The sequence below is a fragment of the Perca fluviatilis genome, chromosome 16 (genome assembly GCF_010015445.1).
Source record: "Perca fluviatilis chromosome 16, GENO_Pfluv_1.0, whole genome shotgun sequence".
Lineage (NCBI taxonomy): Eukaryota > Metazoa > Chordata > Actinopteri > Perciformes > Percidae > Perca > Perca fluviatilis.
In genome coordinates this window covers 12,486,072-12,502,445 of record NC_053127.1, presented here as the reverse complement: position 1 = coordinate 12,502,445, position 16,374 = coordinate 12,486,072, and the positions used below count along the sequence as shown (strand labels likewise).

The 16,374-nt window shown below is 39.7% G+C and overlaps 3 protein-coding genes across 3 annotated transcripts; all 3 read left to right on the top strand.

Moving 5' to 3' along the window:
* Window positions 1-220: 220 nt before the first annotated feature.
* LOC120543985 (T-cell immunoglobulin and mucin domain-containing protein 4-like) lies at window positions 221-8,799 on the top strand. Its single transcript, XM_039777446.1, has 7 exons — window positions 221-324; window positions 1,036-1,383; window positions 2,531-2,602; window positions 2,828-2,886; window positions 4,233-4,320; window positions 5,991-6,018; window positions 8,161-8,799. Exons 1-7 carry the CDS (start codon window positions 288-290, stop codon window positions 8,327-8,329), a joined length of 801 nt encoding a protein of 266 aa, XP_039633380.1. The 5' UTR covers window positions 221-287; the 3' UTR covers window positions 8,330-8,799.
* Window positions 8,800-9,233: 434 nt separating this feature from the next.
* On the top strand, window positions 9,234-11,768 carry LOC120543984 (cornifelin homolog B-like). Its single transcript, XM_039777445.1, has 4 exons — window positions 9,234-9,312; window positions 9,468-9,577; window positions 10,801-10,955; window positions 11,399-11,768. Exons 2-4 carry the CDS (start codon window positions 9,475-9,477, stop codon window positions 11,519-11,521), a joined length of 381 nt encoding a protein of 126 aa, XP_039633379.1. The 5' UTR covers window positions 9,234-9,312; window positions 9,468-9,474; the 3' UTR covers window positions 11,522-11,768.
* A 671-nt stretch (window positions 11,769-12,439) lies between these two features.
* On the top strand, window positions 12,440-15,951 carry nhp2 (NHP2 ribonucleoprotein homolog (yeast)). The gene is made up of 4 exons (XM_039777443.1): window positions 12,440-12,747; window positions 13,421-13,490; window positions 14,321-14,426; window positions 14,991-15,951. Exons 1-4 carry the CDS (start codon window positions 12,582-12,584, stop codon window positions 15,114-15,116), a joined length of 468 nt encoding a protein of 155 aa, XP_039633377.1. The 5' UTR covers window positions 12,440-12,581; the 3' UTR covers window positions 15,117-15,951.
* Window positions 15,952-16,374: the final 423 nt, after the last annotated feature.

Sequence of the window (16,374 nt, the reverse complement as noted above, 5' to 3'; positions counted from 1 at the left end):
CCTCCTGGGAAAGTGACAAAAGTCTCACATATTAGTACCTGATATACATACATATTACCTGGTTTAAAAATGTATTTAAACTTTTCTATTAAAGTTTTTAGAAAAGTCTTTCTTTTTTGGTTTCCTTTGCATCATTTCTCAAACAATTGTGTTTTTTCTTCTTTTTAAAGTGACAGTGGAAGATTTTTTACAGTGTGCAGTAACGCTGTGCAGCTGTGGTGACTCACAGAGTTTCAGCAGATGTGTGTTTAAATGTGTGAGTGTGATGACAGTTTGTCAGTGTGTTCATGATGAAGCTCGTTCTGCTCCTCGCTCTCCTCACAGGTAACTTATATTCACTCGACATTATCGCTGACTTCATTTGAAAGTGATCAAACAAGTAAACAAAAAAGTTAAAACTCCTTCTGTCGAGGTTTTCAACACGACTATACATCTTTAACTTCAGTCTGTAGGTGTGTTTTGTCTTTATGTGCATTCTGTGACCGTGTGCATTTGTCATATATTTATTATCTAAACTCTTTTGTTTATTTATTACTGAGAATAATGTTTCTTTTTTGTCCTCCAAACAATTTTGTTCTTGCCATTTTCGTACTGTTTCTTTTGACAGAGACTCATTATTAATATCAGTTATAATGACTTAATGTATTTGGGAAAGTCATTTGTCAAAGTCAATAAGAGTGTCAGATTCAGCTGTGACATAGTTTCCTTTTCAATAAACAAACCAAAGCTGCGGCAGCTCAACACCATAGGATACCAGCTAATGTATCTGATAAAGGGCACAAACCCAACATGTTGTGGGTTGTACTTTTATATCTGTCAGATCAGTTCAGTCTTTATTGTCTCACATGGGAAATTTGACTCTTAGCTCAGCAAAAACAGAAAGCAGAAATGTAACTTAGAGTGTATAACAATTAAAACAGATAAAAGCCGATAAGAACAGGTTGAGATATTTCCAATAAACAAGCCGAATTTAGATTTTCAGCTTCAACACAAAGTGTGACCGTAAATCTACAGTGCCCGTTTTTGTCTCCACAGTCAGTGAATGTGACGGCAGCACAGTTGTTGGTCGAACAGGTGAAGACGTCACTCTGTCCTGTAAATATGACATCAAACGCTACAAAGCACTGTCAGTTTGTTGGGGTCGAGGACAAATACCAAACTCAGGCTGCAACGACCAGCTCATCTCCACAGACGGACATAAAGTGATAGAAGAAACCAGAGTTTCCAGCAGGTATAAGTTACTGGGACGACTGGGTGATGGAGATGTTTCTCTGACGATACTGAACGTCTCAGAGACGGATGCTGGACTATATGGGTGCAGAGTGGAAATACCCGGATGGTTCAATGATGACAAACATCAGTTCATTTTGAGTGTTGAGAGAGGTGAGAAATGATTTAAAATATCCTAACGTTTGTGCAGGAGGGCATATACAAACAATGTCGCAGCCGTGAACTGTTGGGTGGGAGGAGAGGTGATGCCAATTTATTCATGTTTGTCTTTGTCTTTCCACTTTAATTTTACAATCAGCTGATCACAGAACAAATAAAGTTTTATTCTGATTATGGCATTAATGCCAACAAGATTAAGATCACTCTAACTGGAGTGATAAGAAAGAAACCTCTGTTCTTTGGATACATTATTCTACAGTTTTTATGTAGCTCTTTTAATATTAATAATAATAATATTAATATTTTCTCTGTTTCATATCGGTATGACTAAAGTAGGCCATTCATTCATTTAAAAAACAACAACTTTCTAACTAAAATGGAAGGAGTCTCTGTGTCTCTGTCATCTGTCCTTCAATTTTCTCGACAACCGTTCATTCGATCGCCTTCACACTTAGCGGCTGTATTGCTGAGGACCCAAGGAAGTGCAGTGTGGAGTGCGAGCTCTTGAGATCTACTGGACATGTTTATTAGTAGTGCGTCATGTACACATGTGTAAGTGCAAATGGCATGCTGGGTTCAACTCACTACAGTCCATTCAAGAACAGATGAAGAAAGAGAGACCAGAGATGTTACACTGTAGCAAACTATTTTAAGCATCAGTGATGTAACTTGCACAATAAATGGTTTTGTTCCCAGAAATAGCCTGGTCCCAAATAGTGAGCTGTTAGCAAAATGGCGCTGTTATGTCATGGCAGGTGTATTGCTGAGAACCCAACAAAGCACAATGTCAAGTGTGAAGTTTGTTTGGATGATCAGGCACGTTTTCAACATGCACTGCATTAGTTTAAAAAAAACTAGGAAAACTCTGAAAGTATCAGAAAAGATAGTAGTTAGTATTGAAGGTTGCAGCTAACTGGTTTTCCATCAGAATATAAACAGTCATAGCTGGACAGGACCAGAGAGAAGCTCCAGGAATCCAAAAATGCATTAAATCAACTTCTCCAATTTCCTCTGTGTGACATCAGTTATCACAATATGCTAACGACCCTACAGCTGTCGTTAGCATATTGGGATAACTGATGTCACACAGTGATCTTTATTGGTGTTGCACATGTTAATGTCACACTGGTTTCCGTTTCAGCTCCACAGACGACCACATCAACAACATTAAACGAGACGTCTACAGAGCAGACAACAGCCAGTTATACAGCAGGTACAGCACAGACCCAAAGAGAGTGAACGATGGTCGAGCAGGAGGATTCATTCACAGTCAAAGTGTTGTCAGTGGAGATCAATCTGTTCACATTGACCTTGAAAATCAGCCTCCAGATGAGAACTTCTTAAACAAACTCCAGTTATATCTATTTCTAAACCTTCATCATGACATCATGCTGCTGACTGCACTAAAAACATCTACTTTCATTTCCTCATCCTGCAGGTCAGATGAGCTCAACAGAGCTTCTCCTAACTTCCTCCCCCAGCAGCATCAAGGCCGAGGTGAGACAGGGAGTGAGAGAGACTTCCCGTGTGAAAATTTGAATGTCCTTAATTTCAGAAGAAATTCAGACTAACGGCTAAAGGTGAAAACAGAAAACACAATCTGCAGTTGAAATCAAGTTACTTTTAACATCTGGATCGCTCATGTTAGGTTGGAGACCTAATTTACATGTTCGGCCACAAACTAAAGAAAATGACTCGACTGCTAGTTTTTTGGTTGATTTGGTTTATCAAAGAAGTGAACAAAGTAAGCAGAGCAGAAACGGCAGATAACTACATGCCTTTAAACGTTACAGTTACGGCTGAAAATTACAACAGAATTCAACAACTTTTGCAGATTACGAATAACTCCGCCATTCAAATGAACTTTGTTGTCTTCCCCGGAAGTGATTGTTGTTGTTGGTGCAACGTCAAGGTGATTCAGTCTAAAGCCTCTTTCCGACCAAGTAGTTACAGGAACGTAGTTATAGGAACAGTCCACTTCTAAACAGTTCTAACTACTCTCCCCCAAAACCGGTTTTGCCATTTGCATTTGCACTGGCCAAGTGGCCATAGGAACTGGTAGGAGGGGTAAGGGAGTGACGCAAGCATGGCAACGGTCTTTATAGCGTCATCACTAGACTTTAGTGTAGCGCCAGATACAACAACAAACCAGCATGGAGGAGGCCATCGGAATGTTCCTGTTGTACCTTGCCGGGAACCTCATAAGGGAAAAGGCAAAAAGACCCTGCCCTGAAGTAGGAGCTGAAAGAGTTACAGGAACTGCAGTCAGAGGAACTTAATAATCCCCAAATTGGACCAGTTGGAACACGAGAAAAACAGGGTTATAGGAACGTTATGTTCTAGGAACTGCAAAAATCCCTCCGGTCGGAAAGGGACTAATATGACTTGACTCTACTCCATGGCAGCAGCAGGCATTACGACCCGTGCGACCCGCCAAACTGACAGACACAACGTGATTTCTCAGAAACAATGTTTAAATAATTTAAAACTGGTTGTCAAAATATAAACATTATGACATTCTCTGAGAGTCTCAAGTTTGTTGTGAAAAATAAATGAATAGGGAAAAACACTCTTTCACACTTTGCAAAATTTCACATTTATGTTAACTAGCTTTTACTTTCTTAACAGCTCAATGGCTCATTCCAAATATTGAATATGGTGAAGGGACAGATAGCTTGGACTTGTAACGTTTATAGCTAACAAAAGGAAGGAGGGAAAAAACACCTTGTATCAACCTTTGTAAGAAAAACAGGAAGATGTTTTCCAGACAGTAATGTCTTACTGTTGTTATATTTTCCCTTTAAGATTGTTTTTGATGTAAAGTGTTTGTGTGTGTTTTACAGGAGAGCAGCGGTGTGAACGTGGTTCTGCTGTGTGTTCTGTTTGGGTTGGTAACCTTGGTTACAGCAGGCGTAGCATTCGTCATTATCGGTAAGTACAAAAGTCAGTGTGGTTATGATCATCCTCCCACTCACAACAACAAAGAGGGAAGAAATAACATCCACTGTGTGTGTCAGGCTGACCAAACATGTTGCTTCAATCCAGAGAGGAACCAGTGGTCAGTCGGCTACGATGGAAGAGTTCAAGTAAAAAGTACCATCAGAACCTATCAACCACTGGTTTGACGATGATTTAAGGGACAAATCTGGTGCAGAACGAACCTAGGGGTTAATAACACGTGTGTACTGAGTCGACCGTTCTCTGGGATATGTTTTCATGCTAATTGAATGTGACCAGTTTTATCGCAAACCGCTAATTAGCTTTTAATGCTAGTCGTCGGGGCAAGGGTAAAGGTGCCCGCCTGTTTACGTGAAGGGTATTGTCTTTATAAACTATCTTTTTAATAAACTGTCTGTACACTTACAAAGTTCTCAATGCTTCGGTTTACATGTAGGGACCCTCATTATGCAACCGTGGACGTGTGGTGCTATTTTGAGCCTTGTTAGTGGTATAGAAATAGCGATTTCTTTTGACTTTAGCCGTGCCCCGACTACTAGCGTTACAAGCTAATTAGCGGTTTGCAATACAACTGGTTACATTCGATTAGCATGAAAACATGTCCCAGAGAACGGTCGACTCGGTACAAATGTGTTATTAACCCCTAGGTTCATTTTGCGCCGGATTTGTCCTTTAACAACAGCTGATACTTCGAGGGTTCCGGTGTAGCCAGCGGATATCCGGGCCAAGCCTCTTCTGTGCCCTGGTCAATGTACAGACCAGTTTGATGAAGTGTTTTTGGTCAAGACAACATTTTGGCTAATCAGATATCTGCATATGAATAATGATAAATAAATACAAAAGCTTATAAAAACCAAAGTTGTCGTCAAACGATAGCTGGTGTGTTCAGAGATGCATTTCGGCCAATGCGTTCCACCTCTTTCACTCTCTATAGGGACTGTTTACCAGCATGCAACCAAAGCCCGCTCAAACGTGATTGGTCAATACTACTCGGACTACAAACTGAAACTAGAATGCTTCCGATACCAAAATCATGTCCTGGCTGTTGCCTACAGATTCTGATCCATTTGACCGAACTAACTACAGACTCTTCACTGTCCCACCGTTATTACCGGAGGCTGTGTTTTCAGCTCGGTTTGTCTGTTTGTTTGTCTAACTACTGGCCTGATTTTCATGAAACTTGGTGGAAGGGTGCAGCATTGGCCAAGGAAAAAATCACAGGGGCACTTTTGTTAACATTGCGAGATATAGCGACTTGTGAGAACCCAGAAGTTATTTTTCTAGAAGAAATTTCCTCTTTTTACTGTCAACTCAGTAAAGATATAAAAATGCTCAAAAGATCTCTTAATTCTTCAAAAAGTTTTTCTCATAATTCTGAGAAACGGATCTTGTTATTATGAGATGTTAAGTTATAATTAGCATTCTAATGCCAGTCTCTTAATATCCTAGATTTACATCAATCATGATCCTTTAAATCTTTTACTAAAACAGAACATTCAAAGTGTGAAGTCTTGGTGTCTGGAATCAGAGATGAAATGTAATTTGATCTTAGTTATTCCAGTACATTTGTATTTACTGAGAAGTCAAGTGAACTGATCTCCTCATTAATGTTATTTCTGATGTTTGTTTTTTTGTCTCTGCAGCAAGCAGAAAGAGGCGACTCAACAAAATGTAAGTTTTGTATGTGAGTGATTCAGATTGGGAAACTTCTTCTTTTTCTTGTTTTGGTGACTGACTTTTTCCGAATAAATTCATGTCTGGCAGCTTTTGAAGCAGCTTAGAAACCATCATTAAAATTTAGCAGTTTGCAGTTAAAAAACAACTGTCGGAACAAACTGCAGCTCTCTGATGACAAATCATGACTCAGCCGAGCCTTCATAATTTGGCAGTTTGACCACAGGGGCATCTCTTGTGATATCTTACCCCACAAACATCTCTGCATCATCACTAATTATCATCATCTTCATCCCGGCATCACGTCCACACGGCTCTGTGATGCTGTGGTGTGTTCAAACCGAAACTCAGCGATATAAGAAACCACCCAAAACCACCATCGCGTTAGATTATTGCCCAACAGAAAGAGAACCATGCAGAGTCAGAACAGAAACATCTGTACTCTTACTGTCATCCTGCAGAGCGTCCTGAATTTAGACTTAACGTTTTCTTGTGTCAGACAGAAATGTGATAATAAAATGTGATTCCTAAACCTCACTGTGTTGTAAACAAGCTACAAAATTGCTTTGCCTGTCCTGGACTTATGCTTTTTACATCCTGTACAAACCATATCCATGTTCTTATTTCACTCAAGAATGGGACCTAAATCTGACCTCAGCCTAAACCCCTCCAGTGTTTTAATACACGATTAAAACCTGAATGTTCCTGAAAAGTTTGATATGTTAAGTCTAGACGATCTCTAGTCTGCAGCAGGTTTTCTTTTACTAGAATCCTGGCCTTTGAAACCAAGATTAAAGGAAAGAAGAAACCTCTGTGGTTTCCTTTTTGACTGATGTGACATTCACAGAGCTCGCTGAACATGATCTGATAAATGTCACAGCATAAACGTCAAAATGTGAAGAGCACGCGACCAAAGGTTGAAATTAATCTTAAATAACTGGGTCAGCCTTGTGGCTGGGTTAGCTCAGTTGGTAGAGCAGGCGCACATATACAGTACAGGCCAAAAGTTTGGACACACCTTCTCATTCAATGCATTTCCTTTATTTTCATGACTATTTACATTGTAGATTCTCACTGAAGGCATCAAAACTATGAATGAACACATATAGAATTATGTACTTAACAAGAAAGTGTGAAATAACTGAAAACATGTCTTATATTTTAGATTCCTCAAAGTAGCCACCCTTTGCTTTTTTTGATAGCGCCCATAAACCCTTGGTGTTCTCTCAATGAGCTTCATGAGGTAGTCAACTGAAATGGTTTTCACTTCACAGGTGTGCTTTGTCAGGGTTAATTAATGGAATTTTTTTCCCTTATTAATAAAAAAAGCAAAGGGTGGCTACTTTGAAGAATCTAAAATATAAGACATATAAGACAAGTACATAATTCCATATGTGTTCATTCATAGTTTTGATGCCGTCAGTGAGAATCTACAATGTAAATAGTCATGAAAATAAATAAAAAACACATTGAATGAGAAGGTGTGTCCAAACTTTTGGCCTGTACTGTATAGAGGTTTACTCCACGACGCAGCAGCCGCGGATTCGACTCTGACCTGCGGCCCTTTGCTGCATGTCATTCCCCTTCTCTCTCCCCTTTCATGTCTTCATCTGTCCTGTGGAATTAAAGGCCTAAAATGGCCCAGAAAAAATAATAATTAAAATAGGTTAACCTAAACCACAATGAAGTTCTAACATCATTTAAGAAACACACAACAAACCCAGAAAAATGTCAAATGAAAACTTTATAACAGAGATAAAAGGATAAAATTCAAAAATGTATGATATGTATAAGCAACTTCATAGAAGGTTCCTGGAAAGGACGATGTCATTTAGTAATAATCACTGTGTAAGGAAACACCATCAGGTCAGCGAAATATGTAGAAATGTACATTTATATTAACCTTAGTTTAAATGAAAAGCTCTATGAAGAAAGGAAATCCACAAGGGCTTATAAGTTTGTACTAACTATGTGTACATATTCTCCTAATGTTCCCAGGCTACAATAAGTGCCACATTATAGAGTAGCCTTCCAGGAACCATTCTAGAAAATCATTATGAAATTGCAGGGAAATTGTGTTATTAAAGAAACTAATGAATAAAAAAAGATGAATGAAAATATATTAATTCTGTCTTTCAGGCCTCAGCAGCAGCAGCAGCAGCAGCAGCAGCAGCAGCAGTTCAACAGTTCGGTCCTGTTCAACTCGACTTCGTCCACTCTGCACCTCCACAGTCGAGGTTCAGCGGTGGAAAACATCTACCAGATAGATGGAGGCGGTGATGGAGGTGAGTACGAGTACTGCCCCTGAGCCCTGAAGCTCCACCCAATGACCTGCTGACCCGGGGGACAGAAAGTCGACAAGTTCTGGACAAAACACATGTACATATCACCTCAATTTAGGAGGCATTCAAGGCTCCTGCTGTCCCCCAGACCAGGGGGAACTGTCCTGGTTGAATCATGAGAACAAACAGTCAGACACTGAACTGAAAATGTTCTGCTTCATTGACAAAAATCTCCAAGAAAAAACAGACTGTGTCCAACTTTAGCAGAAAAACCAACTACGAGTCCCAGAGAATATTACTGGAGAACTCCGATGTTACAGAAGCTGGATGGATGGCCTCTGAGGCTCATGGGAACTGCAGTATTTTGTGACTTTTAACAAATTGAGGGAGAAAGAAAACAGATTACATAACTCTGTAAGGTAGAATCGATAGATCCCAGAGACTCCTGTTGTTTTGTGTTCATAGATAATCCTTCAAATAAACTCTTTTCCTTCCATTTTACTGCTCTGTTTCATTTTGTTACAACTTTACAACTCCTCCAGCCTTTACAGAAATAATGTAACAGTCCTTTGTGTATTTAATTTAATAAAAATCTGATGTACCTTTTTGAATAATCTAAGTCTGATGGTGATTATGCAGATGTCTGTTCTCCTGTGGAACTTATGTCTTCATGTGATGAGTCATTTCAAATCATGAGAATTAAATTAAGCTTAAATTTAAAGCAGCTGCTGAATCCAGAGTTCACTGCTGTCTGTTTGCCTCCATCTAGTGACTGAGTCTTTTAACTGCACACAGACTTTATACACTGCTTCCTACAGATGACTGAGTACATAAGTAATCACAGAGTAGAACATTACGTGAGTCTGACATTAGAATTTACTCCATAGTTTGGAGATGACGAGCGAGTACCTAAAGAGAAATAAAATCCAGTCAGACAGCCTAGGCAGGTTCGTCCGAAACCTCGTCATCCTCGTCTCACTCAGACATACACACAAACACACACTCACAGGTAAGACCCTGTTTTCTTTGGTTTTAATCACTTTGTATGTATCTAACACCCTCACATTTGCCTAAGTAAAGGATCTGAGTAATAATGCTGATACATATCTACCTGTATATAGCTAGTTGTGACGAAGATGTGAGCTGGTTGACTGTGTTTTACAGGTTTAAGATGAGTCGGCCGGTGCAGAGGCAGCCTCAGGCTCTGAGTGTTTCCTCTGATGCAGCTGAATGGGCTTCTGGGGTCTGTGACTGCTGCGACGACATGACAGATTGTACAGTAACACTAATTGTTATTTCACTCAGAGAGAATATGACTAAATTATTATATAAATACATATTAGTCATGCTTTAGTTGTGCTTTATGAGTCCCTCATCAGGATTGGGAAATCGACTTGCCAGTCTCCCACCGACTGCTAGCCTGGGCTAGCTAGCCAGCTGGCCAGTCAAGTTTTCAAATGTAAACATCAGAGTAAACATAGAGGAAAAGGTGGAGAAGATGAGCTCAAGCTAGCTAGACCATCTCTGCGTCCATCTCCATGTGTGCCTATCTGACGGCCACATTCTGCTTTATGATGATTTATGCACACGTTTAAGGAGCTGTTGGGATAATATTTCACTGGAATTGTACCTCGCAAGATTTCATGTGACGAATAAAAATTGATTGTTCATCTTTACGATGTGCATCTTTACGATGTTTCCTTGCATCGTAAATTCTTCTTTAAGTCAAGGATATACAGTATCTGCAGCAGCTCTTCATAAAGCCCTTCCTCAGTTCAAACTACTTGTTGTAGTTAATGTAAAACTTAAGAAATGTCTCAGCTAGTAAAGACTTTAGTTAACAGGTAAATCTATTGCTTGGAAACATCTGTAGCGCCGTCCCATTGATGGCACTGTGCAATCAAGAGCAATGAACTAAAAGGAAGTCCCTTTAGAATCACTAGCTAGCATCACTTCCAAAACCGTTTTAGACACAGTCTAACCAACTGACAGTTTTTGAGGCTCAAAAGGTAAATCTTTAGTAAGCGTGGTATTATTTCTGTCTGTATACATGGACAGATGTCTGTGATTCAGAGTTAGTAGTTTTCATACAGTTTATAATGAGAGGGAAATATCTAATGCTAAGCTAACTGACATTATTTACTAATTTTGTCATTATCAGCATGTTGCATAATTTGAAGTTTATTGTGTTATTTTAGTGAAATGTGATTTCAAATCTTCAAGTGTCGTCATTTATAAAAAGGAAAGAAAATTATTATAAACTTGAAAGGTGGCTACTTGATCTTTGAATTCAAAAACAGATGAGATCACTATATATTTTTTCTGTCTTGACATTAGCAAAGAGACAAGCTTGGTACGTTGTGTTATTGAGTGTGTGTGTGTGTGTGTGTGTGTGTGTGTGTGTGTGTGTGTGTGTGTGTGTGTGTGTGTGTGTGTGTGTGTGTGTGTGTGTGTGTGTGTGTGTGTGTGTGTGCGCGCGTTTCCTCCTGTGTTGAAGGCTGCTTTGCCTTCTGGTGCTGTCCCTGTTTCGCCTGTAAAACCACTAAACAGTTCGGTCAGTGTCTCTGTCTTCCCCTGCTGGATGTCTTTGGGTGCATCCGTCCAATCACCATGTCCATGAGAGTCTCCGTACGTCAACACTACGGCATCAAAGTAAGGACACAACTCTTTAACTATCGCAGTGCAGAACTTAGTTTCTTCTTCTTTTTTTCTCCCGTCCATCCGGTCACGACCCTTCAGGTTTGTCTGGTGACCCTTTGAAGGGGCCCGGCCCGTAGGTTGGGAAACACTGACTGAGACTTTTACTAGAAACCGAAAAAAACATGAAGCTGAGAATACTTCTGTACTTTTACTACATAAAATGGAGAATACTTCTGTACTTTTACTACATGAAGCTGAGAATACTTCTGTATTTTTACTACACTAAGCTGTGAATACTTCTGATTTACATTTGATACATGCTGTTGTACTTTAATTTGAGTAGAAGTGTGAACGCAGGACTTTTAGGTGTAATGGAGTCTTTGTACAGCATTGTAGTATTGTATTGTAGTACTTTTACTGCAGTAGTTGTGAGTACTTGTCTCTTGTGTGTTCAGGGCAGTTTGTGCAGTGACTGTTTGTGCTCCACCTTCTGTGTGCCCTGCGTCTGGTGTCAGATGGCCCGAGAGATGAAGGACAGGCAACTCCCCACCACGCTGGGTGACATCATCCACCGCTGATGACATCATCGCTGTAACATTATTGCTGTGACATCATCACTGTGACTCAAACCTGTATTGTTTACATGTTTACCAAACGTTCCTTGACACTTTACTTGTATTAATTGTCTGCTTTGCACATTCTTGTATTTTTCTTTAATATTTATCAAACATGGTTGTTTTTATACTTTTTCATTCATTTAGTTTGATGCATTGTGTATGTTTTGTAGTTTTTTCCCCAACACATTGTACTCTGCACTAATTAAGGACAGGCAAAACATTTTTTTTTTTCATGCACTGGTCAATTTTGAGATTTTGGGCTATTTTGCTTCAAAAACATGTCCTCTTCCAGACTAATGAAAAAAACAACATATGTTTTACTACACTTTGTCTATTTACGTCTGTAGATTTTTCCTTAAAGTCTCCAAAAGTTAGCATTAGATAATGCCTAATGTTTTGCATGTTTAAACATACAATTTCAGAAACCTTGTAATACAAAAATGATTGTCTTAATGTAAGTAATCCACTGGGCAAGTTCCATGGTGATATATATTATTATTATATTAATATTAACACGTTTGCCCTATTCACCTGTAGAGTCTCCCTTTAAGGATTAATCTTTATAGGCCACTCAGTAAAATACTAAAATCACCTTATTTACTGAGAGCACTTTTTAAGAAAGAAAGAGAAGAAACACCGGACACTGATGAGAAAATAATAGATATAGATATAGAGGATTTTTATAGCCTATATCAAAAAAAGCAAACTGTGGCTCTGTGAACAGTTTTTATTTTACGATACAATCTTATCTCAGGGACACACTGCAGTAATGCCCGGACCAGCCCGGTCCTGTATTTTGGATTTTGAAAGGTCAGGTTATTGTTACCCTCCGGTCCGCTTGGGGCGGTGCATAACATTCATGGCGCGATGAAGTGTTCTCTGTTCAGGAAAAACTAGAAGAAGAAACGCAAACACGTGTGGTTTCCTTTTACAGTGTGGTGTGTGCAGCGTCCGAATAAAAGAAATCGGATCAAAAACAACTGAACGACTACCGATTTAGTTCTTTTTCGTTCGATCAGAAATGACGAAGACGAAGAAGGAGAAGGTTTCTGCGGACGGAGAAGAGGTCGCAGCCGCCGACGGGAACGAGAAGTCTTACCATGAGCTGATCGCTAACGTGAACCCCATCGCCCAGCCGCTGGCCTCCAAAAAACTCAGCAAGAAACTCTACAAATGCGTCAAAAAGGGTAAAAAAAAAACAATAAACAGCTGTGATAATCTCTGAACCGATAACCAGCTGTGATATCTGCTAATTTGATCTTGTATTTGATGTTTTTATGCAGATAATGACAAACTCCACTAAAAATGTAAAGATTTTAAACTCTTGTGTGTCAGAAGGCTTTACAGTCGTAGTAGGACGAGAAAACTATATCTTGTACGAGTGTGTGTATTATTCAGATGAATTCGTTACATAACAGGTCCTTAAAATGTCCACAGCGAGGATTTGTATTGGCCATTTTCTTAGTGGAGGCAAGATCTTCTGTCTCATGTTGTCAGGTTTCAGGAAACGTTTGAATGGAACGTTATTAATGCATCCATGGTTTCGCTTCCTGCCTCGTGCTGCGGATAAATAAACTGTATCAAATGTGTGATTGCTGTTAAGATTAAATCCAGTTTGCTGAACTGTTTTCTTAGGGGAAGCATTTCATGTTTTCAGTAAATGTTGGAATGGTGGCGGAGGTTCCTGCCTCGTGCACAGCGAAATGGAAAAAAAATATAATCATGGAACACGTTTTTTCATTCATTGTTAAAGCTTTAGAAACAAGAAGTTGTGTGATTTTTCTGCTCACGCTGAAATCTGTTTCTGAATTCCCGATGTCTGGGACAGTATCTTCATGGTCTTCTTTTCTGTCATTCCAGCTGCCAAAGTAAAGAACATCCGCAGAGGAGTGAAAGAAGTTCAGAAGTTTATCAACAAAGGAGAGAAAGGGTGAGTCCATATACACAGTCCAGTTCCAAAATTGGGGAATCGGCTGTTTTATACTGTGGCCAACAGGGGCAAACGCACTGCAACTTAATGAAACGCACACAAATAGACAAAACACAAGCAAATAAAAAAGAAAAATACTTCATAAATGCAACACATGCGCAGCATTTAGCAAACGCGCTGCAAATACACACAACACAACCAAATACACAAACGCGCCGCAAATACACACAACACAACCAAATACATAAATGCGCTGCAAATACACACAACACAACAAAATACATAAACGCGCTGCAAATACACACAACACAACCAAATACACAAACGCGCTGCAAATACACACAACACAACCAAATACATAAACGCGCTGCAAATACACACAACACAACCAAATACACAAACAATGCAAAAAGAAAAGCACACAATCCCTGAAAATAAATGCAACAAAGAAGAGCTGCATCCAGATCACACAGGAAGTTCTCCAGGCCTGTAGAGGGAGAGCTAAGTGGAACCGCTGGATTTTCGACCCCACGGGGTTTTGGGAGTTTGTGCGCTTTTCTTTTTGCATCATTTGTGTATTTGCAGCGCGTTTGCTAAATGCTGCGCATGTGTTGTCAAATTAATGAAGATGTTTTCTTAATTTGCTCATTTTTTTTTTGTCTATTTGCGTGTGTTTCATTAAGTTGCAGTGCCTTTTCCCCTGTCGTCCACCGTAGTGTTAGACCGTCTGCCCGTTTTACTGCTAATGTAAACAAACTAATCCCATGATCCAACACATCAATAACTAGTTGTCAGCGATGTTTTGTGTATTTATTGATGTCTCTATGCAGCATTGTGGTGTTGGCCGGCGACACGCTGCCCATCGACGTCTACTGTCACCTGCCTGTCATGTGTGAGGACAGAAACCTGCCGTACGCCTACATCCCCTCTAAAGGGGTGAGTCTGCTGCCGCCATGACACAAAACGCCCATCACTCCATCGCTCTGTAAAGAAGCACACACACAAATCAGCAGCAGCATAACACGTTCGTTTACTGCAGCTATCAAACGTAGCACGGAATGAAAAATGACATGTATTGATAAATAAAGAATAGTGCAGCCGTGATTTCTGTGCTGCTAGGGGCTCCACCAGAAAAGATAGATAGATAGATAGATAGTATTTAATAATGTTCTACATTTGTTTACATTTAGTCAAACTGTCTGCATTAAAAGTATGCTGGATTATCTCCTTGCAGTGACGGTTGTACAGACAACTATCACTGGATTCCTTAGATAATGACAAAAACATAATAAAATAAGTTTTTAAGGCTAGTTCTGCAGTTATAAATCTATAATGGACTTATAAGACTAAGTTATGAGCCTTTTTTCTGATTTTTGAGCCAATTTATCAACGTTCATTCGAGATAGACATGTTTGTTTGATGTGTGTATGATGTTTTTTGACTAAGTTCTGACTCAAAGAAGGTGGAGCGTCATTTTTTAATTTAGGTTTGTGGTTTTAGGATCTGGGTTCGTCCGCGGGCTCCAAGAGACCGACTTGTGTGATCCTGATCAAACCTCATCAGGACTACCAGGACGCCTATGACGAGTGTGTGGAGGAGGTGTCCAGCCTGCCCAAACCTCTCTGAGGCATCGGCCAATCAGTGAGCAGCCCTGAGGTCACTGCCTTCATTCAAATGAACCCATACTTTAAAGGAGCAGTCCGGCATTTAAGGAAATCCTCTTGTTTCTCATCAGCAGCTCCAACAAAACCACAACGTCTCCTTCCTACATTTCTGTTTCTACGCCCGATCAGTAAACAACATACGAGAGGTTGAAGCTAGGCTAGCAGTTTCCCCTGTGTTTCCAGTCTTTGTGCTAAGCTAGGCTAATCCTGTCCTGGACCATCTGACTCTGGAGAAGATGGAGAACAAGGAGGTTTTAATAAATGTCAGACTGTTTTTGTTTATCCATTAATGTTCAAAACAAAGTGTGTAAATAAACCGAATTTTTTGTGTTTTTGCATCTCAACAACATGCAGGATTTTTCGATTCCATCTGACCGAATTGTAATTTCTGCACAACGATAAAAGTTCGAACTACCATTTTCAATCTATTTTTGCAACAAACTACAGATGTTCTTTCAGTAAAATAAACCGTGGAGTTGCATCATGTTCTGTTGGTTTTGTTGTGCAGGTGAACAGCCCAGCAAGCCAATCAGATTGATTAGGTTTGTGCTGCTCAGTGGACGAAGGCAGCAGGACAGAATGAGACAGATGGCAAACTGTAAATTCTCCGTTTATATATTTCCTGGTTTTAAGATGTCGAGTTTAAAAAAAAAAAAAAAAAGATTCTTTTGCAGAAAGCGTTTATTTTCTACCACTGTTTAACAAATCCTGAATCAATGTTGTCTTTGAGCTCTGAAGGATTTAGGTGTTTCTGCTGTAAAAAAGTTTTGTTTTTTAATTAAAGGTCCAGTGTGTAACATGTTTAGTTGTTCATTATCAACATCTGTGTGGCCCGTGCACAAACTTGTCCTTTTTCATGAATATTTACCTCCACCGTCGATTCAAAGTATTCCTTTTGGCTTGAAATTTTGCATTTGCATTCCCATGAACTTGGGTAGATGCTCCATATTCATGCTCCATCTTGAAATACGTTAGCCGGTAAGGGACATACATGACGTACTGCTCCGCCTTTCGGGTTTTCGCTGATAAACTCACAGGTGAGGCTAATGCTAACGGGTATCGCAGTTTCCCGGCCCCGGCAAGTTTGAAGATGGAAACATTGAGGACCACACGTATTCAAAATCCAAATTTCAGGAACAGGAGTCTTCTTCTTCGCCCAGAAAAAGAAAAAGGATATTGAAAAGAGCAAGAGACCGGCTTCTTGAAGCGTGTAGGCTACC